The sequence below is a fragment of the Dasypus novemcinctus genome, chromosome 9 (assembly GCF_030445035.2).
Source record: "Dasypus novemcinctus isolate mDasNov1 chromosome 9, mDasNov1.1.hap2, whole genome shotgun sequence".
In the NCBI taxonomy this organism is placed as follows: Eukaryota; Metazoa; Chordata; class Mammalia; order Cingulata; family Dasypodidae; genus Dasypus; species Dasypus novemcinctus.
In genome coordinates, this window is record NC_080681.1 from 40777166 (window position 1) to 40803932 (window position 26767).

General features: G+C 37.1%; 1 protein-coding gene across 3 annotated transcripts in view; it reads right to left on the reverse strand.

Annotated features, from left to right (window-relative positions):
• The window catches only part of CLCA2 (chloride channel accessory 2), a 53737-nt gene that overhangs the window by 18697 nt on the left and 8273 nt on the right, over window positions 1-26767 (reverse strand). For all 3 annotated transcript variants that reach the window (XM_058303224.2, XM_071217307.1, XM_004480905.4), the window contains 9 exons: window positions 26585-26722; window positions 23463-23613; window positions 21154-21262; window positions 19950-20109; window positions 17490-17717; window positions 15620-15850; window positions 14410-14587; window positions 11808-11914; window positions 9992-10216 (listed from right to left, as the gene is read on the reverse strand). In XM_058303224.2, the coding sequence (XP_058159207.1) occupies window positions 9992-10216; window positions 11808-11914; window positions 14410-14587; window positions 15620-15850; window positions 17490-17717; window positions 19950-20109; window positions 21154-21262; window positions 23463-23613; window positions 26585-26719 (1524 nt within the window). In that variant the 5' untranslated portion in view covers window positions 26720-26722. The remainder of the gene's footprint in view (window positions 1-9991; window positions 10217-11807; window positions 11915-14409; window positions 14588-15619; window positions 15851-17489; window positions 17718-19949; window positions 20110-21153; window positions 21263-23462; window positions 23614-26584; window positions 26723-26767) is intronic.

Sequence of the window (26767 nt, forward strand, 5' to 3'; positions counted from 1 at the left end):
ATTTGGAAATTCAACACAGGAACACAGGAGGACCAAGACTGAAACACCTCCATGGAAAGGTACACTGATTAGTACCATCTGCTGACTGGTCTGGAAATTGTGCAGACAAAAACTGTTCACACTCTCTATATTCAACCATTGGAGAAAATCTGTACCCTGCTTGTGAGTCTCTGGCATGATTTTGAAAACTTAAGCTGGGAAATTTTAAAGACTGAAAGTAAATTGAACCAAACATCAAAGAAGAGCTGTAGGGGGAAAAAAGCAATAAGCAAGAGAGAGAAATTGGCTATCAGAGTAAATTCACCAACATATTCAGTTGCCTACACATCAGCAAAAAGTTACAAGCTATACTAGGGAACCAGAAAGAGATGGCCCAGCCAAAGAACAAATCAGATATTCTGAAGAGATACAGAATTTAAGACAATAACCAGTGATAATCACACAACTCTCCTAAATCACTTCAAAGAATTGAAATAAAATATGGCTAAAGAAATAAAGGATATTAAAAAAACACTTGAAGAGCATAAAGAAAAATTTGAAAGTCTGCAAAGAAACATAACAGACCTTATGGGAATGAAAGACGTGATGGATGAGATTAAAAATACATTAGTGGCACATAAAAACAGACAAATAATGATTTTGAAGACAAAATGTCTGAATTGGAAAGGAGAACAGAAAAAGAATGGGAAAATGGAACAGAGTCTCAGGGAATTGAGTGACAGTGCATTTAATTATCAGTGTCCCAGAAGGAGAAGAGAATGGAAAAGGGGCAGAAAGAATATTTGAGGAAATAATGACTGAAAACTTTTATTTATGAATTTATAATGAAGGACATAAATATCAATATCCAAGAAGGGCAAAGCACCCCAAACAGAATAAATCCGAATAGACCTACCCTGAGACATCTACTATTCAGAATGACAAATATCAGAGATAAAGAGAGGATTCTGAAAGCAGCAAGAGAAAATCAAAGGATCACATACAAGGGAAACTCAATAAGATTAAGTGTCAACCTCTCATCGGAAACCATGGAGGAGAAAAGAAAGTGATAAGATGTATTTCAGGTACTGAAAGAGAAGAACTGCCAGGCAAGAATTCTGTATCCAGCAAAGCTGTCCTTCAGAAATGAAGGTGAGTTCAAAGTCTTCATGAACAAAATCTGACAGAGTATGTTACCAAAAGACCAGATTTGCAAGAGACACTAAAGGAGGTGCTGCAGCCTGAAAGGAAAAAAAACAAGGGTGAGAGATTTCGAGAAGAGGTTAGAAATGAAGATTATTAAGAAATGTAAACTAAAGCATAAGAAGGCAGACAATAGAACAATATAACAACAGAGAACTGAAGGACAAAAAGGATGAAGTAATGCCTTTACAGTTATAACACTGAATGTTAATGGATTGAACTGCCCAATCAAAAGACATAGACTGACTGTCTATAAGAGACATTAGGACACAACCAGATTAAAAGTGAAAGGTTAGGAGACAACCAGCAAGATGGCGGTGGAGTAAGGAGCTCCTAGAGTCAGCTAGGACTGCCCAATCAAAAGACATAGACTGACTGTCTATAAGAGACATAAGGACACAACCAGATTAAAAGTGAAAGGTTAGGAGACAACCAGCAAGATGGCAGTGGAGTAAGGAGCTCCTAGAGTCAGCTCCTGCTACAGGGCAGTTAGTAAACACCCAGAGCTCTCTGAAGTTAGCTGAGGCATCTTGTTTGGGGGCTGCAGGAGGCAAGAAGAGCATCCTGCAATGTCCTTGAAGGAGTGGAAGGAGGAGACTGCCCATCTGCAGAGAAGACTCGTAAGTATAGCGCTCCACGCCCCAGAGACTGGTGCCCATCCTCCACTGGAAGAACAAGCTGCTTAGGGAGCTGTTCCACAGCTGGAATTGAAAGTTCCACTTCCCCAAAATGGGAGAGGAAGAGACGGTTGGGCATCAGCTTCAGCTACTGATGAATAAATTCAGCGGGCTAAAGTATAATCCTGAGAACAGCTAAAGTTTGAGCTTGTCCAAGTAGAAAGAGGCTGGGAGCCTCCATTTTAACTCTGTGCCTGGCATGAGGGGAAGCGGGGTTGACTGAAAATCCCAGTGCTGGTGGGGACCGACTTCTTTCCATCCAGGTCAGATTGCAGGTGCAGCCTAAGCCCCTGTGCCACCTCCGACAGGGAGGAAGCTGCGAGGACCTGCGCCAGCCTCTCCGGGAAATTGCCGGCCAAGCCACAGAGGCCAGTGATTGTCCTACTCTGGTGGCACAAGCCACCCCAGGAGCTATTCTGTGACTGGAATTGGAAGCTGCATTTCCCCAAAACAGGGGAGGAGGAGACGGTTGGCTGCTGATTTCAGCTACTGCTTGGTAGACTCAGATGGCTAAGGAATAACCCAAGGAACAGCTGAGGTGTGAATCTGTCCAAGTTGGAAAGGAAAGAGGCTGGTGGCTGTCATTTTGACTCCACCCCCAGCCTGAGGGGAAGCCGGGCTGACCAAATAGCACAGTGATGGTAAGAACCGGTTTCTTTCACCCAGGTCAGCCTGCAGCCCTAGCCTAGGCTTCAGTCCCACCTCTGGCAGGGAGAAGTTTGGCTAGCTCTGCACCAGTCTATCCAAGTAACGTGGGGTACCTTTGACTGCCACAAACTGAATAATCTGAAGTCTACCAGGGCAACTGTAGTCATCTTGGACCTGCACTGCATAGATTGCTGCCTACACCTGTAGCTCCATCCCTGCCCCAGGCAGGGAAGAAAGGGGTGGGAAGCTTCATTAGTTTCTCTGGGCAACCACAGTCTAGGCCTGCATGACCTGGATTATTCCACACAACTGTGACTCTGTCTCTACCTCTGGGAAAGGAGAAAGTTGGGAGAAGCTTCATCGGTCCCTAGGGAAATGAGGGCAGTTTGAGCCTCCACATTTTATAGCACCAATTATATCCTAGGCTCCTACTGTACAACCAGAAAGGGAGAAAGGGCAGGAAGCCCTAAACTAAAGAGAAAAACTGCAACCAGAATAAATACTCTAGTAAACCAGATTCCAAGACACCAACAAAAAATTACAATCCGCATCAAGAAACAGGAAGATATGGCCCAGTTAAAGGAAGAAGGTAAGCCTCCAGACAACATAAAGGAGTTGAGACAACTAATCATAGATGTTCAAACAAATCTCCTTAATAAATTCAGTGAGATGGCTAAAGAGATTAAGCATATTAAGAAGACACCGATTGAGTACCAAGAAGAATTTGAAAGCACACATGGAAAAATAGCAGATCTTATGGGAATGAAAGGCACAATAAATGAAATTTTAAAAACATTGGAATCATATAATAGTAGATTTGAGGAGGCAGAAGAAAGGATTGGTGACCTTGAAGAAATTGCCTCTGAAAGCGAACATACAAAAGAACAGCTGAAGAAAATAATGGAAAAAATTGAACAATGTCTCAGGAAACTAAACGACAGCAAACATACATGTCATGGGTGTCCCAGAAGGAGAAGAGAAGGGGAAAGGGGCAGAAGATTAGAAAATTTCCCAACCCTATTGAAGGACATAGATATCCATGTCCAAGAAGCACAATGTACTACTATCTGAAAAAATCTGAATTGACCAACTATGAGACACATACTTATTATCAGAATGTCAAATGCCAAAATCAAGGAAAGAATTTGAGAACAGCAAGAGAAAAGCAATGCATAACATATAAGGGCTATCCAATAAGATTAAGTGCTGATCTCTCACCAGAAACCATGGGGGCAAGAAGACAGTGGTCTGATATATTTGAGATACTATGAGGACCACATCCAGCCAAGAGTTTTATATCCAGCAAGACTGTCTTTCAAAAATGAAGGCAAGATTAGACTATTCACAGACAAACAGAAGCTGAGAGAATTTCTAAGCAAGAGATCAGATTTTCAGGAAATACTAAAGAGTGTGCTAGAGCCTGAAAAGAAAAGACAGGAGAGAAAGGCCCAGAAGAGAGTCTAGAAATGAAGATTATATCAATAAAAGTAACTAGTATTGTCAAAAAAGTGGTGAAAATAAAATATGACAGATTAAACTCAAATAGGAATAAACTTAACCAATGATGTAAAGCACTTGTATTCAGAAAACTGCAGCCCAATATTAAAAGGAGTTTAAAAAGTCCTAAATAACTGGAAGAACATTTCATGCTTATGGATTGACACGTCAGTTCTACTCAAATTGATGTACGGATTCAATGTAACCCTGATAAAAATTCTACCAGCATTTTTTAAAAATTGAAAACATTATTATCAAATTTATTTTGAAAGGTAAGGAGTCCTGAATAGCAAGAAACATGATAAAAGGAAAAGCAAACCCTCATCTCCAGACTTTACATCATACTACCAAGCTATAGTGGTAAAAATAGCATGGTGCTGGCATAAAGACCAATACATAGACCAATGGAACCAATGGCTCAGAAACAGACCCTCACATGTATGGTCAAGTGATTTTTGACTAGCCTGTCAAACTCACACAGCTTGGGCAGAACAGTCCATTCAGCAAAATGGTGCTGAAAGAACTGGATATCCATAGCTGAAAGAAGGAAAGAGGACCTCTATCACCCAAACATTAACTCAAAATGGATAAAAAAACTGAAAATAAAAGCAAGGACCATAAAACTTGTAGAAGAAATTGTAGGAAAATATCTTCAAGACCTGGTGGTAGGTGGTGGGTTCTTAAAGGAGATAAGAGGACTGAGATGGACTTCTACTAGTAGAAGTTTTAATTAGTTTTACTGTAAAAGTGTGGAAATGTATAGAATGGATAGTAACAAATAGTGAGTATTAGCTGGTTTGTAAATGGGGATGTGGCTGAAAATGGTGGTCTAGGTATATAAGTGTCAATTAACAGAGTACTGGAGAGGATCTAGGAACTGAATAGCACAGTGAATCGGAAGTGAATGGGAATTGTGGTTGATGGTGCAGATGCAAGAGTGTCCTTTGTGAGCTAGAGCAAATGTATATCACTACTGCAGGGTGTTGGGAATGCATGGGACAAATACAACTGGAATGACCTATGGACTGGTTTAGCAGTAATGGTATAATATTCTTGAATCTGTGCCAAGAATGTACTGTGTTGATAATGGGGCAGTATGGAAAATGTGAGCCAAATGTACAGTATGGACATGGTAACAATCAGATGATATTATCTTAGCTGTAACAAATGTTCCACCACAGTGTGGTGTGTTGATAGAGGGGTGTTGTTTGGGAACTCTGCACATGTGCATGATTGTTTTGTAACAACTTCTGTCATAAAAAATATATTTAAAAAATAATAATAGGGTGGTTTGGGGGAAAAACACACCAAATGTAAGATAAGGACTATGATTAGTAGTAAGATTTTGACAATATTCTTTTGTAATTTATGACAAATATCTCATGACAATGCAAGGTGATGTATGGGACCCCTGTATGATGTTATGCATGTTTGCTTTGAAGTTTACAATTTTTACTATACACTTAATTGTTTATGAAGAGAGTCCTGTATGATGTTATATATGTTTGTTTTGTAAGTTCACAACTATTACTATACATTTACTGTTTATGTTTGTGTGTGGGTGATATACTTTAATAAATTAATTTTAAAAATAAAAATAAAAGGATGGAAAAAGGTATTCCATGCCAATAATGACCAAAAAAGAGCTGAGTAGATAGGATAAATGTAAAATGCAATTATAGTATATGAAGAATAATTACTCAGTGCAACTGGCAAAATATTCTGTGATCATTATTCTGTATTTTTTCGTACAAAATAAAAACTTACTTTTAATTGAGGAGGGCTGGTGAAGAGATATATTTTTGGATATGTCATTTTTCTTTAACCCTTTCTTATTCATACTCTTAAAATAATCTATCTAGATCAATAATGACTTGGCATGACTACTGTTGAACAAGAGTTTGAGTTTTTCTGCCTCATGAAAGTAGGAGTTGGCAAATTGTTTTCTGCTCTAATTCATTCCAATAAGATGTAAAGAATTCCCAAATAGGAATTTGATTATCTAGAAAGAATTATGGCCTAAATGGAAATTAAATAACTAAACCAATCATTTATTTCATTTTTAGAGATTATTATGGTCAATAGAGCTGCAATATAAAAATTAGAATTATGTTTTAATTAATATTTATTATATTTGAATTATTATTATTTACATTTGTAAAGGTTTGTTGCTATGCTTTTTTTTATAATTGATTTTATTAAGTCTAACCTGGTCTTACACTCTCTTTTAAAATTTGCAATTTCTTTCAATCTATTTTCCTATTTATTTTACAAATTTGTAATAAAGCACTTTAACAGCTAAAAACAGAAGCCATTGATTATACACTTTGGATAGAGCATATGGTATGTGATCTCAATAAAATTGCTTAATAAACAAATAATAATTGTGCAAGAATAGCCAGAAATAGCAGCTATGTACAGCAGGGGAAACAGAGAGATTGAGAGTTGAGGAATGTTCTTGTTTGTCTGTTTTTTGTTTATTATTATTAAAATAATGAAAATGCTTTAATAGTGATTGAAGTGATGAACACACAACTATGGGATTATACCAAAGACCATTGATTGTACACTGTGGATATACTGTATGCTTTATTACATGTATGAATAAAGTAGATTTGTTTTTAAAAAAAGAATATATGAAGAATCTGAACACAAATCAGTAAAATCATAAAGCTGAAAAAAAATCAGTTGGTCATAGATGTCTGTGTTTATTTCTGAAATCTGAGTTCTATTCCATTTATCTATATGTCTATCTTTATAGCAGTACTATACTGTTTTGATTACTGTGGCTTTGTAGTAAGTTTTGAAATTGGGAAGTATGAGACCAACAATATTGTTCTTCCTTTACAAAACTGATTAAAATATTCAGGGCTCCTGTGATTCTATATGAATTTGAGGATTGGCTTTTCCATTTCCGCAAAAAGGATTTAAGGGATTTTGATAGGGATTGCTTTGAATCTGTAGATCACATGAAGAAATGATATCTTAATAATATTAAGTCTTCCTATCCATGACCACAGATATCTTCCTACATTTTTTTAGTTCTTATTTAATTTCTTTCATCAGTTTTATAGTTTTCAGTGTATAGGTCCTTCACCTCCTTGGTGAAATTTATTTCTAGCCATTTTAGTATGTGAATGGAATTGTTTTTGTTTTTGTTTTTCCATTTCCATTTCAGAATATTCTTTGCTAATGTATAAAAACACAACTGTTTTGTAGCCTACAACTTTGCTAAATTCATTTATTAGTTTTGGTAGTTTTCTTGGGGATTCTTTGGGAATCTCTATGTAAAGAATCATGGCATCTGCAAATAGAGATAGATTTACTTCTTCCTTTCCAATTTGGATTTTTTATTTCTTTTTCTTGCCTAATTTGTCTGGCAAAGTCTTTCACTTAACGTTGAATAGCAGTGGTGAAAGTGGGCACCCTTGTCTTGATCTTGACCTCGGGGGGAGGGCTTTCGTCTTTTACCATTGAGTGTAATATTAGCTGTGGGATTTTCATATATACCCTTTATCATGTTGAGGAAGCTACCTCTGTTCCTATTTTTCTTCTAAGGGTTTTTTTTTTAAATCATGAAACGGTGTTGGATTTTGTCAAATGCCTTTTCTGCATCAATTGAGATGATCAAGTGATCTTTTTCTTTCATTCTGTAAATATGGCATATTAATTGATTTTCTTATTTTGAGCTACTCTTGCATTTCTGAGATAAATCTCATTTAGTCATGGTGTAAAATTCTTTCAATATGCTATTCGATTTAATTTACCAGTATTTTATTTAGGATTTTTGCATCTATATTTAAAAGGAAAGTTGGTCTGTAGTTTTCTTTTCTTGTGATGTTTTTATCTGGCTTTGCTAGTAGAATAATGGCTTAACAGAATGAGTTAGGAAGAATTCCTTCCTCTTCAATTTTCTGAAAAAGTTTGTGAAGGACTGACATTAATTCTTCTTTGAATGTTTAGTAGTATTCACCAGTGAATCCATCTTGTCTTGGACTTTTCTTTGTTGGGAAGTTTTGATTACTGATTTAGTCTCTTTATTTTTATAGGTCTATCGAGAGCTTCTAGTTCTATTTGAGACAGTTTAGGTAAGTTGTGTTTTCTAAGACTTTGTTCATTTCCTCTGGACTTTCTAATATGTTGGCATGTAATTGTTTCTAGTATTACCTTATAATCCTTTTAATTTCTGCAAGTTATGGTAATATTCTCCTTTTCGTTTCTGATTTTAGTTATTTCTGTCTTCTCTTTTTTTTTTGGTCAGTCTAGATAAAGGTTTGTCAATTTCGTTGACATTTTTCAAAGAATCAACTTTTGGTTTCAATGATTTTCTCAATATTTTCTATTCTTTATTTCATTTATTTATGTTTTAATCTTTATTTCTCTCTTTCTAATTGTAGGCTTAGTTTCTTCTTCTTTTTCCTGTTCCTCCAGATATGCAGAAGCTTGTTGATTTGAGATCTTTCTTTTTCCTTCAAATGCAGACATTCACTGCTATAAATTTCCCTCTGAGCACTGCCTGTACCACATAGCATAAGCTTTGTTATATTGTGTTTCCATTTTCAATATCCTCAAGATATTTCCTAATTTCAATTTCCTTTGTGATTTATTCATTGATCCATTGACTGCTTGAGTGTGTTGTTTAATTTCCACATATTTGTGTCAAATATTTTTTGTGTAGTCATAACATTAGTAAGAAATACGGCCGGAACCTCCACATCAAAAACTTTTGGGTGTAATATGTGTTTTTATATGGGGCACCTAATTTGGACAAAAGGACTAGGCCAAAGGATCAAGAATAGGGTTGTGTTCTTAGCCCTTGCTCACAGGTGTGGATAGAACAGGATGAGTTTGAAGAAAAGTTTAGTAGGAGCAGAGAACAGGGTGTTGCAGGGATAGCACAAGGGTTAAGGGATAGCCTTGGGCAGTAGCCAGAAAATGAAGGGCCTGTATATAATAGGAACCACTTGGAATTTATCCCAAAACCACCAAAAAGTTTGAATGGGAGAAAGGTTTGATCAGATTTGTGCTTTAGAAGGATCACTCAGATGCAGATGAAGAACAAATGGGAGGTGTGCCAGCTGGGAGGTAGGAAGGCCAGTTAAGAGGCTGTCAGCAGAGGCTTGGGGGAGGGCGTGAATGAAGGACTGAAGTCTGGCAGTGCAGAAGTGGATCTGATGGATTCACAACTCTGCTTAGAACCTTTAGTGGCTCCCCTTTACCTTAAGGATTGAAGCCCCTACTCCCTTTACTGACATTCAAAGCCCTTGCTGACAGGATTCCTGCTTATCTTTCTAGCTTCATCACTCTCCACTCCTTCCTTTCCCCAATCCCCACCTTACATTCTTGCTACTCTATAGTTCATTCATATGAACTTTGTGCATTTCTATGAACAGCCATGTTCTTTTCCTCTGAGCTTTTCCATATGCTGTTTCCTCTGCTTAGGATGTCATACACTTGACTGGTTCCTTTATCCTCTATATTTCCATTTTGAAGTCTTACTTCCAGTAAGCTTTCTATTTTCCCTGGCTGTCCCTTCTGTATGCTCGGAGAGCACCCTGTGCTTACTTCTATCTTGGCATTTTTATGTAAAACACCTAGAACACACATAGCAAGTGCTTAAAAACATACATGCGTTGTATGTATTCATAATATAAATCCTAGGTAGGTTTTTCCTGAGCATATAGACAATTGTGTCTATATGGATTTGGTAAAAAAGGATATAGACTAAAAGAATCATTTGGACTATATAACCACTAATTTCCCTGTCAATGTGAAAAAGCTTTGGTATCATAGTTTAAAGTTTTTGAACACATGTCAGTCTTTCCTCTGAAATATTTAATATTCACAAAACACCCTCTTATAAGTTCAAAAAATGTTTTGATATATCAGAACAGATTTGCTTTACACAATGCATTTAGTTATGTGATTCAATTGAAAGTCATATCTTGACTAAATGTTGTCATTATGAATACAGTTGTAACACCTACCTTAGCGGTTCCTGGAATCCAAAGGCGAGCAGTCTTCAAAGCTAGATTGGTGATAAAATTATTTGTGTAGTATTTTCTTCCATTAGGGTCAAATAATAAAATGTCGGGAGGCCCACTGGTCTGCCAGGTGACCAGAAAGATAGTGCCATTGCCCACACTGCTATCCACAGTCACGGTATTTTTCAATTGATGGTGAGGTTTTACCATTTCTCTGGTACTGTCCAGCTGTTAAAGAGAAAGTACATGTAAAATTCTTAGTACAAGCATAATCATTCCATTGCTTTCTTTACTTTTATGACAAATAGAAATGAATCAGCAAAGGTAAAAATCATTTAGCCATTTACAATAAGCCAGCTATGTGCATGTGCACGTGTACATGTGTGTGGCATGTATGAAGACCATACACAAATGCTAAAACCTTTACATATATTATCTCACTTCATCCTTATGAAAACTCTCTGAGATAAAAGAACTATTGCTCAAAAATAAGGGGGAGAGAATATAAACTATTACTACAATGTAAAGTGTAATCCACCCTTAGTGGCAATGCTCCAAAATGTATTCATCAATTGTAACAAATGTACCACACTAATGAAGAATGTTGATAATTGGGAAAATGTGGGAGGGGTAGGGAGTGGGGCATACACTAGTAACACTTTTTAAAAAACAGCTCGAAACTGGAAATCATGCAAAATTATATTGGTGGATGATAGTAAAGACAGTATACATTATTTGTTCAAATCAACTTAACAAGTGTTTGTGGACTGCTGACTATTGTGCCACTTTCTGTGCTGGGCACCAAGCTATTGAAGGGAATTGAGATTGGGTCTCTGCCTTCAGATCAGTTGGGCTAAGGAAGTACAAACAACCTGGGAGAGAAAGTGGTGTTTGGGAACATCAGATAGGCTACTTTGAGCCCATATAAAATATTTTGTTAAAAATTAGTTTGCATTTTTTGTTTTTATTCCATGTTATTAATGAGAAAATCTTTGGGTAGAAAGATTTCTGAGAATTAGCAGAAGAGTCAGTTATAGTTTAACCCATAGTGCATATTGTTGCTTATAATTCATATTTTCTTATTTCTAATACTGGAATTGTGGTTATTGACTTTACTGTATAAATATAATCTTTATGTAAATATTTTCTAAAATAGTTTACTGACTTAATCATTCATATCAAGTCATTAACTTGGCAGGTTCATTTACCATCTGTGAGGAAACTATAGACAACATTTTGTTCAAAATACTATTTGACTATGTTCAAAATAGCCTTAAAATCATTAGGAAAATAAATTTTGGCCTTCTCAAAAATGTCTTGATTAGAGGAAATTTTTGTGAGCAAAATCAATAAAACTGTGGTAGTTGAAGAGATATTTAGAAATGTTTAGAATTTACACAAGGGAGGAGCTTCAAAGAATATCCTAAAGAAGCAAAAGTACAGTGGATTCTGTTTGATAGAAAGTTATTATGGTACTAAAGCTAATTACACAGTTTCTTATTTTTCTTCTGAACCTTACCATGCTAACCCCCATTTTGAGCCAAGAAGAGAGAGCAAACTCTCCTCACAGACCTTGGAAAGCTGAGGTAGCAATTACAGAGAAAACTTCTAGGCCCAAGAAGTGCAGGCATAAGGCAAAAGTAAAGCCTATCGTTGGTGATGCCAAGAAGCTCATTAAAAGCTTTCCACACATGGGCTGTTGCATATTCAAATGAGATTAATGAAGCAGTTGGCACAAATCATCTATTGCCCTTCTCACCTTCCCCTTCCCCTCCCAAATCCCCCTCTCATCTGTAACTATAACACAGGAAATTCTGACCTGGACACGCTGCTGAAAAATGTCTCCAGTTCCAGAGGAAATTCTACTGAAAGCATCAATCATGCTATTGGAATTTGATTGATCTGGAACGAAGAACTTTAAACCTCCTGAAATACATGATTGGGATATTGACTGATAGTAAAATGATTAAATAAAACAAAAAATAAAAAGTTAGGTCTTTTCCAATGACCATTCTTTGTGTTATTAGAGTATTGGTGCTGGGGAAGTAGAGCTGTCTGTGGCTTGCTTTGCCTTACATCCTATAAAACCACATGGCTAGTATCTCAAGGGGAGTAGTTTCAGTTTTATCTATGTTGTTTATGACCGATTGTAATATCAGGGCCTAGAACTCTGCCCAGTACATGATAAGAACTCAATAAATATTTATTGAATAATCTTATAGTTAAGGTAATTGCTAGACACTGGTTAATTGCCCTCTATTAAAACATTGTTTTCAGAAATAATTCAATGTAGACTTTCAGTTTTCATCAGCATACCCATTTTTACGGAACATAAAGAATATAAGATTGGGAAGCAGATTTGGCTTAACTGATAGAGCATTCGCCTACCATATGGGAGGTTCAGGGTTCAAAAACCCAGGGCCTCCTGATCCGTGTAGTGAGCTGGCCCGTGTGCAGTGCTGATGCGCATAAGGAGTGCCCTACCACGCAGGGGTGTCCCCACATAGGGGATCCCCACACACAAGAAGTGCGCCCCATAAGGAGAGCCACCCAGCACGATAAAAGTGCAGCCTGCCCAGGAGTGGTGCCGCACACATGGAGAGCTGGCACAGCAAGATGACACAACAAAAAGAGACACAGATTCCCGGTGCTGCTGACAAGAATGCAAGCAGACAAAGAAGAATATACAGTGAATGGACACAGAGAGCAGACGACGGGGGGGAGGGGGGAGATGGGAAGGGGAGAGATATAAAAAAATTTTTAAATTTAATTAAAAAAAGAAAATTACTTTTTTAGAAAAAGAATATAAGATAAAATTACTCAGTGCCCCATTTATATAAAAAAGATATGTAACTTATAATAGTCTGTCCTTATCATGTAATTTAGTGCACTTAATCTCAGACATTTTAAGAAATATATTTCTATATATTGTACAGATATGATGATGCACATTTTAGTTTATGCCAGTATCCAGAAAAGAAATAATAAATGACCTGATAATCCAATCTTCCAAATATTAGTTGGCAACAGAACTGTCTAGTAGGACATTCTGCAACCATGAATACATTTTGCCCTGCCCAGTACAAGCCACTATCCACATGTGGTTACTGAGCACTAAAATGTGGCTAATGGAACTGAGGATATGAATTGTTAACTGATTTGATTTTACTTAATTCAAATTTATATAGGCTTGTCACTTGTGACTAGTGGCTACCAAAGTGGACTGCAGAAGTCTGAAATTTAGGCTCTTAAAGAAGCAAATAGCCTGTTTTATTCCCATGAATCATTTACTTACTACCTCATTTCTCCCTTTAATTGTGCCTCAAGTTGAGAATAACACCCAGTTTTAATTAAAGTTTGTTTTATGAGCAAAAGAATTATCAATAAAGTATCTAAATTTAGTTTAAATCCAATCAACCTCTGTGTGGGATGGGGAGTGACTGCTAAAGGCTACAGTGTTTTTGTGTGTTTTTTTGATACATATTGATAAAGCATAAATCCATCCAAAGTGTGCAATCAATGGTATTTGGTATAATCACATAGTTTTGCATTCATAACTTCAATCATTTTAAAGCATTTTTCATTATTCCAATAATAATAAACAAAAAACAAAGCTCATTATCTCTCAATCTTTTTCCCTTGCCATACGTAGCTGTTATTCTGTATTCCTCTCTCTGGTTTATTTGTATTTATATTTTGTAGAAAGTCTTAATATCACCCATATTTGTATTTCACATGAGGTTTCACTATGTTATACAGTCCCACATTACATTTTTCAACTTTCTTTCTTGTAATATACTTGACCTTAGACGTACTCTTTCAACCACACTCATACCAATATAATAGCTCTGCTAGTCACAAACACTATGATGTGCATTCACCATTTTTATTCATTTCCAAAGATCTACAAACAACCATGTTTTTTGTTTGTTTGTTTTTTTACCAATTCCACACAGATTAACCCTCACCTTTCCATTCTCTACCCTCATTCTATTTTCTGGTGGCCTATATTCTAATTTTATTAACTCCATGAGTTTATACAATTTATTTCATTCATAATAGCACAATCATACAGTATTTGTCCTTTTGTGTCTGGCTTGCTTCACTCAACATAATTTCATCCAGGTTCATCCATGTTATCAGACATTTTTTAACTCCATGATTTTACATGCTCAGACTGGTTTGGCAAAGAAAAAAAAACATTTCATTTCATGTATGCAATTGGCAACTTCCAGGGAAAAAGTACAAAAATGCAGCAACATTTTGGCAATTTGGGACAATGATTTTTGTTTTTGCTTTTTTGAAGAAAACCATTTCTATCTTTTCAGTTAAACCATATGTTCTCACGTTATAATCTGAGATTGTGCTTTGAATATTCAAGTCAAAAGAAAATGTTCTAAATAAGACTTTTAGAAATTTACCTGTAAGATGTGCTAATTCCTCCAAGTTGTCAACAGCAGATGAACCCAGGGCAATGGAATGAATGATTGAACCACTGCTAAGCACAGTGAGTAAGCAGTTGTCGATATGCTCATCATTTCCAGTGGTCACTAATACCATCATAGAGCCATATGCTTTTCCATTCAGTTTTTCAACCACCTGACCATAGAGAATCAGTCATTTGGAAGAAATGAATTCACTCTCATTCCAAAGTCCCCACCTGTGAGACATATGTCTCTTTGTGGTCCTCCATATCTCTTTTTACTGAGCCCTCACCTCATCCCATCACAGCCCTTATCACGCCACATGCCACTGATGATTTGCTGGTGGGCAGGGACTTATCCCATTATAATCACCATGACATGGCCACAATTTAGGATCCACATAGAAGATGCTGCAGATATTATTTTGTGAGATCCTTGCCTCTGAGTTCCAGTGAGTGCCCAGTAAGAGCTAATAAAGTGGCAGAGGGCCTGCAGCAGTGGCTCTCAACTGTGGCTACACATTGGAATCAGATTAAGAGTTTTTAAAATTTTCAATGACCAGGCCACATCCCAGCTTAATTAAATCAGAATTTCAGGGGTGGGGGGTAGGGGGCAGTAAAACCCAGGAACGAGTATTTTTTAATCCTCATATGATTTCAATGTGCAGCAAAGGTTAAGAAGCAGTTTTTTAACAACTGCAGCTGATGCATGTTGCTTACTACCAGTTGCTTGATGCATGGTTGCCATCCAAATGTTGAATTCAACCTTGTGCTGAAACATACTTCAGACCTTAAGTGAATCTGATTTGCTTGAGGTATATCATGGGAGTATGTCTATAGGTGGAGCGACATGATCGTTTGACTGGGAAACCCAAAAGTTAACAATGGTCACAGCTGAGACAGTCCCAGAATGGATAAGGGTATTGTCAGAGAGTACCCAAGTGATACTGAAGTCCCACAGCTTTGGCTATTGTGTTCATTACTTACTCATTTCTTCAACAAATGTTTACTAAGCAACCATGACATACCAGGTACTTTGCTAGGCACAGGGAATACAATGGTGAACAAGTCATGGTTTCTGCCCTCAAGGATAATTTATCATTACTCTCATACAGCTGAGGCTGCTATAACCACACTGCGACAAACTGTCCCTTATCAGAAGCAGCCTCGGGTGATTGTGGTCCCGGGCTTGGGACGGTCTACTGTACCTCAATTCCCTTCTTAAGCCCTGAACAGACACTGGTTTCCACTTCAGCTGACACAGCGGTAGGCAGATATGAAACCAGCAGCTTTCGGTCAGCGTCGCTGTTAATTTGGTGTAGCTGGGCTCGGATCTCTCCTTTGCTGTTGAAACTGGCAATGCCCACAAAAGTATGAATTTCAACAATTTGCATCAAGTAAAATTCTGCTGCTTGTTGTAGTCGAAGGAGTCTGTCAACCTATGTTCAAGAAAAGGAAAAATAAAGGTAACAACATTTGGTTGGAAAAGTATGACTAAGTAACTCAATTGGCAAATATCTCTACTAACTCTTTTGAGATATTGGATCATAATTTTTTAGGAGTTGTGATAAGAGACATAATGCTAGAATATTGTCCATATTATGGGTTGAATTGTGCCCCCCTCCCCCAAAAAAAGACATGTTCAAGTCCTAATCCCGGTCCTGTTAATGTGAACTTATTTGACAATAGGATCTTTGAAAATGTCATGAGTTAACGAGGCAAACTGGATTAGCGTGGTCATAATCCAATATGACTGTGTCCTTATAAGAAGGGGAGAACTGCACACAGACAGACACAGAGGAGAATGCCATGTGATGACTGAGGAGAGATTGAATCCCAAAGATTGCCAGCAAATCACCGGAGGCTAGAAAGAGGCAAAAAATGACTCTTGCTACAGGCTTCAGGTTGCTGGTCTCCAGAATCGTGGGACAACACATGTCTGTTTTTACAAGCTATCCAGTTCATGGCACTTGTTTATGGCAGCCCAATGAAACGATGACAGCCCAACTAATTACAGTTCCAAACTGCAGGCTTTTACTTGTTGGGGGTGGTGGTGGTGAAACTCTGTCCCCAACAAGCTGTTCATAATTTACCTCCAAGAACACATAATCCCACCATTTCTCTCTAACCCAGAATTCAAAGATCCAAGGAACCAACTGTGACTAGGTTCATAATTGCTTCTTCTAAAACTTCATTCTGTATAAGAGGAAACATTGCAGAGAGACCTTATTGTAGAGAGGAGTTACAGTCAGAGAATCTGGTATCTATCTTGACACGGCTTAGGCTGGTTACCTCATCTGTAAGTGGGGACAATAATATCTTTCTTACCTGTGAGGATCAACCATGATACAGAGGTGAGAGTACAGTTATATCATAAAGTCCTAACCATATATAAATAGTATTGGTAACCAGGATCAGGCAGGTTATGCTACTGTTTAATTTATGAGGGTCACTTGTTTTGAAGGCTGTGGGAGAAGAGAAAAGCAGCTAGGTGAGCTTCAATGGCTACCAGTTCAGGGATAGCTATGATCTCTGTCTCCAACCCAGACATCTCCTTGGACCTTGCATTTCACACTGCTTAGGAAACATCACCAAGCCAATGCTTTACAGGTACTTAAAACTCCATACACTTTGAATTCATTGCCTCCTTTACCAAATATTGTTACTCTTACTATGTTGGGAGATAAGTAGGTAGAATAGATAAACTAAGGTCTTTGAATCCTGCCTTAAACCTTTGCTGTTTGTGTGGTCTCAGAAAAATTACTTATTTTTAGTTTCAGTCTCTTCATCTGCAAAATGGATGCATAGCAAGCACTCAGTAACTATTGCCATCATCATGGTCAGCAAAATCATCATTTCCAACCAAGATTATCTTCTTCCAACTATTTAAGCCAGAAACCTTAGATTCTCCTTTCTGACAAGACCCCTTATCCTTGAACAGGTTCTATCAATTTGTTCCTCCTGTCCCTAAGGAAATAAAACATTCATGTCTATTCCCCCTCCTTCTGAAAACACAAAAAATTAAAAATTGGTAGAAAAAATGGAAAGAATTACAATCATTTTGGTTCAAAATGTTACCTCTGCCATCTTGCTGGACACATCCAGCACTAAGCAGACCACTTTGTTGCCAGCCTGAACAAGGGAGAATGTAGGAGGAGGTGGAAACCCAGGCCCCTTCATGGGAGAGCTGTGATTAAAGTCAGTGGAGTCTGTGATTACATCCCATGTGCTTCTGAGGCTGCACATTTGGTTCTGTAGGTTTGGAGCTTCTTGATTGTGGGTACTTGCATTGCAGAATTCAACCACCTGAAAAAAGAACAAAGCCTGTCAGAGAATAAGGGCATTCCTCCTATGTACTTCCTCATTCTAAAGCAACTAAAGATAGACAGATAGGAGAGCTAACATATAGGAAATAAAAAATATAATACTTCAAGAATGATACCAAGTTTGTAAATAAACTCTGACTCTCCTTGCTTCAAACACTAACACCACCTTTGGTACTTAGCTCAAAGGAAAAATTAAAGATGATTTGTACTTGGAAAACAAAAAGCAGACTATGTATATATATCTTAGTTTTAAGAAACAAAAGAATCTTGTCCACATGATGTTGTGTTAAAGAAAACACTCAGAGCCAAACCTTTTCTCAGGACATGTTATCTTGATTAGTCTATTCCCTGGAATCATATTCAATGGCAACTAAACCTTTTTTTATTGATCAACATATATACTCTAGCAACAAATATTGATCTCTGTATGAACAAGATAAGGGAAAAACAACTTAAAGCTACTACTTGATCTCCTCCCTCCCTCCCTCCCCCCAGTTTGGAAATAAAATCCATTTAATAGTACTAACATGTCAACACCTCTCTTAAAAGCATGGTTTGCATTGCAAAGAGGCGCATCACCATGTATTCCCAAGGTTATATTCCTATGAAGAGTACTTCCTGCTACCAAAGCCATGGAAAATTAGAGTAGGAAGAAACTGAATAGACTCTCTAGACTCATCTCTAATCTCAGGAAGAGGAAACTGAAGCTGGGAAAAGTTAATAATTGCTGTAGGACATTCATTTTTAGTAGGGTGGGAACAGAGGAGCCAAATCTTGATTTTTTGGTACTTTTTCCCTCAACATTTCATGACTATGGTTAGGGGATTGTAAACTTTTCAAACTTGATGTTAATGTGTATGTCTTTCAAAGAATCACAAAGATAGTACAGAGGCAAAAAATGTGGATCAAATATACGGAATTGGTTTGGCTTCAGATTCTAAAGCTATAAATTTAAAACATAATGGATCAGACAAGAAAAATGAATGACCTTAAAACTACAAAATGACTAAAACTAGACTGAAGATAAAAATTTATCCAAAAAAAGAATGTGTCAAATATTGCATGATTTCATTTACATGAAATACCTAGAATATGCAAATTCACAGAGTCAGAAAGTAGATTACAAGGCACCAGCAGTGAGTGGGGAGAGGGTTATGGGGAGTTAATTGCTCGGTGGGCACAGACTTTCTGTTGGGGTGATGAAAAGTTGTGTTAATGACTGGTAGTGGTGGTAGTACAATAACATGAGTGTAATTAATACCACTGAATTGTATATTTGAAAGTGATTGAATGAGAAATTTTATGTTATATATATGTTACCACAATGAGAGAAAGAGAGAGAAGGTGTCAATCCAAAGGGCACTGGCCAGCCATGGAAACAAAGAGGAAGCTTCACAGAGACACATACTTGGATTGACCATCCCTGCCCTATATGGAAGAGGCGATCTACGGACATTGACTTGTCAGGTTTTTGTGAAGATGGATAGAAATATCAGGTCACGAAGACATGCCACTAAACCTCTGAATCACCTAACTCCACCTTTCTGATTCCATGCTCTCTGAGCAGACATTTGGTGAGAGAAAATGAACTGGTGGGTGCAAGTAGTGGGCACAATGACAGTTCGAGTCTGCTTTTTAAATTAAAAAAAAAGAAAGGTCTTATGGATTCATACACTAGTCTCTTGTCAGCTAGTTAGCCTGGAATACTGGCAAGGTTGAGTGGTGAACCTGCAAAGATGAAGGCTAGTTAACTATCCCCCATCCCCACCATGTGACACACGACCTTTTTTTTTCAGTTCTAGACTATGCAAAATAAGGGAAAGGGAATTAGGAGATGCAATTAAAATATGTCTTACTATATCAAATGAGAGAAACAAAATCACTTGTCATAGCACTTTCATTAGCCCAATATCCTTTCCTATGAAAGGTTACAGTAATATCACCACCACAGTTCATTCTCCTGTTTCCCTTGTTAAATCACCTTTCCTGGAAAGCAAATAATCACTTTTCTAAAGGAATCCATATTTTGATGATCATCTTGGGGACTTCAGTTTGTTCATCTGTAAAATAAAAACTAGATGAACTCTAAGTTCCTCCAAGCTCTAAAAGGAAACGACTTAGTTGTCTTACTGTGTACATATTTAAAACATATCAGTGTATTTTAGGAAGGATGGACTCTTGCAGGAATTTGTCATCCCAAGGCCATACTTACAGAAGATAAACTTTGCATGAACATTATTGATGCAGTTGCATTTTGAGTGCTATTATATACAAACATGCATCCTTCTTTGAAAAGCTTACTAATAATACAGTTTTCTTGTGGGCAAGGGCCTTTTTCACACACAAAGATGCCTGTGATGTCAGAAGAACACCTGAAATAGAAAGAGAAGTTGAGTCTATTTACAAGTATTTATGTTTCTTCTTCACTTGCTTATATAAAAATGTATTTCAAGGATTGTAACTGGCTAGATACACATAAAACATTTTTAGCTGCTCTAGTAAGAAAGTTCAGTAACTAGAAAAGCACTCCACTTTATTTTAAAATATTTTATCTGGATGAAGGAATTCTGTGTTATCAATGGTTGTAACAATTAACCAGGGTCAAAGCAAAAGATACCAGGAAATCCTGAAGAACTTTCGGAGGCCCAAAGAGGGACATGAGTGGCAATATCCTTAGTGTTCCTTTCAGCTCCTTTCCCATTGTACATTAGGGGAGGAAAAAAATGAACATGTAATGATGATGTTTTCAACAAAGATCCCGTCCTAAAGAAGCAATCTCAAACGCGCTGGTGGGAATGGAAAACAGTGCCGCCCTAAGAATGGCAATCTGTTAATAACTACCAAAACGACAGTTTAGAGTACCCTGCAACCCAGTAAATTTTGGAAGCTATTCAAAAGATATATAGATCTGCCTTCACACATAAGAAAGGACATATGTATAATGTTTTGACCTGCAGCATTAATGGTAATAAGGAAAGTTTGGAAACAAACCTTATGTCCAACAATAGGGGACTGATTGAATAAATTATGGTATTCCTGCACGATTAACTACTTAAGCAATTATTTAAAAAGGAAAGTGAGGAAGAATGTACATTCATATATATTTGAATTTTCCTGAATATTGAAAAGCTAAACTAAAAAAAAAAAAGAAACTAATAAAAATGGTTATCTATAGGTTATAAGGAGGAACACAGGGTGAAGACAGTGGTGAGAGTGAGCCATCTAAGAGTGTAACTTTCATGTTGTTTTGATATTTGAACCATGTAAATATTTATCAATTTTTAAAGAATGCAATAAATTTTTTTTAAAAACTGAAAAAAGGAAAGGATCTCTTTCTTATCAATTAAATATTAACTGCAATTATAAACTTAATTTTAGAGTCAAACAATGGATTTTAAATGAAAAAAGATACTAACCTTGTTACTTTAATCTGATTTTGCCCATTTATGTAGAAAGGTTTCTCATTGTTATATTCATCAAATACACCCCAGCGGAGATGGGCCCATTCGTGAACAAACACTCTACCTGTGGAAAAAGGAGCTTTTGTTTTGAGTTTCTAAAATTTTCAGTGAGGGGCCTAACTAATCCATGAAAATGTAACATCACATGACTATATACTCACTCCAAACAGCTGAAGTGCAATGTTCTCTCCCACTCTTCTCTCCTACCCCCCATTCTATCTCCTTCTACTTCACCCCCCTACCATCATGAAGGAGGCAATGTGAAAATATGGCTAGTCCTGTAAATGCAAACCAGTGGTTCACTTATTGCACATCTGTTTGAAGCTAGAGAAGAGTCCCACATCCTCTCATTTTCCCAATCTTGCTGCCTAAGGGGTTTCTTTTTAGCTTCACACAGACCTATTGCTTCAGGGCTTGGGAAAAGATGAAAAGCAACAAATCTAAGCAAACAAAGCTTTCCTCTTCAGTCTGTGTTATCCAAGCTTGTCTGCTTTTCTTTTGTATATAATTCTATCTAGAGCAATGTTTAAAACCCTAGGACCAGGGAAGGCGAAAAGGAGCAAAAAAGATCATAGACCTTCCTCTCCAGCCTAGATGGTCCTTTCTCTTATTTTATCCCTGATTTGCCAAGTTTATGTGCATCTCCAACTCATAGTTCTGGTAACTGCCATTCACGGTATCAAATACTCTCTAACTTTCTCTTTTCCTCTCTAAATCCTGCCTTTCCTTCTAAATTCAGATCAGAACTTACTTCTTCCCATAAAACTTTCCAGACCAAGTCCCTCCCAAAGAGCTCTTTTCTTTTCTTCAGAACTCTTTAAGTTCTGGGAACCCAGGCAGTGTTTGATGAGTTGACTCAGTCTGTGGCATGTTGTGCAATTTTTTATCCTTGAGACCAAGGAAGGGAGGGGAACAGTCCAAGCCAAAAGTGTTAAGGAAAAGTTTATGCTTATTCATGGAAGTGCTGATGAAATCAAGTGCTTGTGCAGGAATTATCAGCACCCTGTGGTTACCAGAAAAAAATTTTTTATAAAAGTTTTGTAAAGTGTCTTTACAGAGTACATATTATAGTGTGTCACTTCTTGCTAACAATACAGAGGCAAACAAAGTCTGTGGATTTAAATGGGAGTAGAAATGAAACCTCATTTGGAAGGCATTACCGTATGTTAAAATCAAAAACAAAAAATTAAGAATGGGGTAGTTAGCTTCTGACCTGCTGTTCTTTCCTTGTTATACTTTCTCCCTCTGATCTCATTCACTAAATGAATACCAGTTCCCTCTAGGAAGATGGCGGCTGTGGCTTTCTCTACCCAACTCCAGCACTCCCATCCAGTCAGAGGCCCTGCCTTCCCATCTGGCTGGTCCACTGCACCTCACAACCAGCCTGCCTTAAAACCAGTGCGTTTCCTCTTTCAACTGATCCTTTCTACTTCTGACAAGCAAACAAATAACAAAAACCAACCAAACAACAACTGAAAAAACCCAGGATGCATTCCTTAAAGCTGTCTCCACACCCCCTTGAACTGCAGTGTGTAGCAATTCAGGCATCTGTTTCTTTTCTTTTTTTTTTTTTCCCCCCTTCTGGAATATCTTTCCTGATTGAGTGTTTTTAGGATTAAATAAGATAACATCTGAAACGCAAACAGCACAGCAGCTGGTACGTGGGAAATTCTACTTGTAATCTTTTCTCTCCCATCCCCTCTCCCATTGTCATTGACTCTATCCTTGTCCTAATTATTCTCCTGATAATCCAGTTTCCCCCTCACTGATCTGAGGGCTCTAGATTATCCACATAGCCAGATCAACCAGCCTTGCTGGTGTCACTGCTGTGTTTATAATCCTTGCTAATGTGGGCACCTGAGGCTGTCCATTGCGGGCCCCCACGTGCATTTCAGCATTTCCTCCACTACTTTACTACTCTCAATCACTACACCACTCAGTGGGGTCTACTGCTCCCCATTTTTCAAATATGTTTTTGATTCTTCTGTGGCCAGAGTTTTTTCCACCCTCTTCCCACCATTCTCTCTCTTCTTTACATTTGTCAAAATAATATTCAACCTTGAAGATCCTCTGTTGGGCCACTAATCTGGTGCTTACCTGTTTTTGGCTCATTTTCTTCACCTTTTCATGGACATATTGTCCATCTCCTCACCCAAATGGCAAGTCCCTGGTAGGTTTCAGGTTCTCTGAGTCCCATTTAGTGCCAGGCACAGAATATTATAAATAGTACTGTCAATGGATATTTCTTGATTGGTCGCACTTACCCCGTGACCCATAGCCGGCTGTTAAGTTATCATTTAGTAGAAAGTTAGGAGTGAAATGAATGTATTTTCCCTCTTTTCCACACCCTCTATACTGTAGGGTGTATGGATCATCTCCATGTGTCCCATGCCAGTCAGCTACTATGACATTTGCCTAGATTAAAAGAAAGGTCTTGTAATACTCTCTATGTCAACAAGGATATTGGTGACACAACTGTACACATTTGTTAAAACACCTTGAACTGTATATGTAACATCTGTGCATTTTATTGCATTTAATAACACTCCAATTTAAAACCAGATAAAAAAGAAATGCCTTGTAAATGGAGTTTAAAATGCACTCTTAGCTGAACATCAACAAAATTCTTTGGCACTTACAGAAACATCTTATATTTTATAAACCTATTAGCAAATTCCTAGTATTTGCTATTAAAAACCTAGCAGCAAATTTCCACAAAGTTTGATTATTTCTATTTGATCTTCCCATTTTTTCAGATTAAAATTTTTTCAAAAATCGACACAGTAAAATTGTGAAATTAAAAACACTATAGAATATAATTAAAATACTTGAAGAAATTTTAAAAGCATTTATATATAACTCAAAACAGTGCTTCAAAAGGTTATAGCCTTTTGGGTACAATTTTCTGTGGGTTATTTCATCAGTGCCAGACAATAGGATCTGCTTGTTTTTTTAAAAAAAGTCTTATCTTTTCTTGCCCATAACCAATTAGATAAACAAAACAATCATTCTAATGAAATTATATGTTATCTTGCATCCTGACCATTTAAATTAATATTGCTAAAAAGACAATATTTCAAATTAAGTCCCAAACTAAAGTAAATATCTATTCAAATAAACAAAAAGACAACACTATTTTATGTATAACATTGTTTCATTCATTTTTAGGAGGCAATATAGCATTGTTGGTTCAGACCCTGTCCCTAGAAGTTAAGTAAATCACTAAGTTAAAGAAAAAAAGAAAGAGAAGAAAAGCCTGATTCTAGAACAAAGATCTAATATGATGCCACGAATACATAAAATTATCACTGTATGTATATATGATTTGTGGGTGTGAGTGTATGCCACTGAGAAGTAGAGGAAGATAAAAATTTCATTTTTATTTTCCATATTTTTACAGTTTCATTTTTGTGATAATGTGAATTAATTTGATAATTAACAGTAGATTTTTAGATTTCATTTATTTCTATTACTAGATTAGTATATTCATTTTTAGAAAGATGAGGATTCAAGTCAAGGGTTTCGCAAGGCAACACCTGGGGAGTTCTCACTTGGACAAAAACTCACTCCTAGGTCTGGAAATTTATCCTGAGGCAAAAAGGAAAATTGTCTCTTCCTAGAAAAGAATATTCAGAGGCTGTTTGGGCTTCCATTCCACCATATAGCTGGTAGTATTACCACTCTTGTCTACTCTTCTTAACTCTCCTTCCACAACCTTCATTCCTACCTATGTTAGGCTATAAATTCACCAGAACAGGAGACCCCTAGTCTGTCACTACATCTTCTGCAGTACCTGGAATGGCCCATGTACATAATGATCATTCACTGTTTGCTTAATTGACATTATCAAAGTTAAAGGAATTGATATTCAACAGACATATGAATAGAATTCAATAAGTTCCTGCTCTTTCTGTTGAGCTGCACTTCACTTTTTAAGATATTTGTTTCTCTCTCCTCCATTAAAGGATCAAGAGAATTACCTTTGCCAAACCAGTTTTGCTGTTGGTTGTCTCGGTAATACTTTGTGCCACTGAAGGCCAAAGTGATTAATGAAATCTCTGTAGGTACTTAGGGAAAAGATAGACTAGTGCAAAAGCATGGGTTTTGGAGTAAAAACAAAGACAAGAATTCAGATCGTAACCTTGTAATTTACTAGGTGTGTGTTTGACTTTGGACAAAGTTCTTACCATATTTGAGCCTCAGTTTCTTAATATGTGATATTAGCTCCTAACTTTCTGAGTGTGTGAGAACTAAATGAGATAAGGTAGGTAAGATGCCTGGCACCTAGTTCACATTTAATAAACACAAGCTATCTTTCCAGTTTATCCCAGTTCCCTCACCTACCCTATCTCCACATCCAAGCCTCACCAAATGCTGTCATCAGGTCATAAATCAGCTTTTAGGAGCGTCTTTAATTTCTTCCGGGAACTGGGGTGCCTATCTAGATTGTTATACCATTTAATTTCTGAGAGAGAGCTGATATTTAAAGCAATCACTGGAAATTTTGTGCCAAATAACACAAATAAGGAAAACAACACTAAAAGGCCTCCTGTTACACTGTTTGCACTGTATCTTGAACTCGCTTTATTGCTGAAGCCCTGAGCTGTTTCTTCCCAATGCCACCACTCCTGCCCCTTCCGGGAGTTGTGGTGGGCTCTTTGTTCACAGTAACTTATAATAGTTATTTGTCAAGTTTATTTAACATTTATTACACAGTGTACAGCAGTGCATGCCAGACATTCGCATGGATTCTTAACCACGATCTGTAGTTACCAGAGTCCTTTAGGGTTAAGTTCTTCTTGGTTAAAAATAGAAAGGGTAGCCATCCATCTCCTCCTAAATCACCTGTCTCCCAAAACACATACCTTTCCTGCTTCCCTTTTCCCTTCTTATCCTTCTAAACCAGTGCCCTGGATTTGGACTAACGTGAGATTCTGCTTATTTATACTCTGGCATGAGAGGATGTCCTATTTTTATGTGTGGGTGGCTTATGTTTCTGTCTGAACATGCCTGTTTTCTGCTCTTAACATGATGGTAAGTGAAAATAGCCATAATTGGAATAGTTTACCTTTACAGCTCATACTCAGTAGATTTTGGTCCTCAACCAAAAATTTCAGAAAGGACCATATAAGTTGCAAAATAAAGAGATCTTTTGGGAGGCTACTTGAGCAATGACATTTTACTTATTTTCTACTCCATAATTTGCACTTATTTATTTTATTTCCACATATTTTGTGGACAACAATCTGCCAAGTAATATTATTTGTGCATTAACATCAATAATTTGTTTTTGCTTCCGTTCTTACTTTTAAAGAGCAAACAGTATATTTTCGATTTTCCCCTTAGGTCCAGTTAAGCTCCTTTAATGGAATCCTGAAATTCTTACCTTTTCATATGATTCTTGTTTCACTGTGCTGTAATTATTAGCTTTCCACGTGACAGGTATTAAAATCTTTATATTTCTGAAAAACATTCTTCTCTTGGTAGCATTGAATAGGTAAAAAGAAGCTTCAGTTATCATTTCCTATAACCAAATCAATGAAAATTTCATCAATTGTAAGTCCTTTAC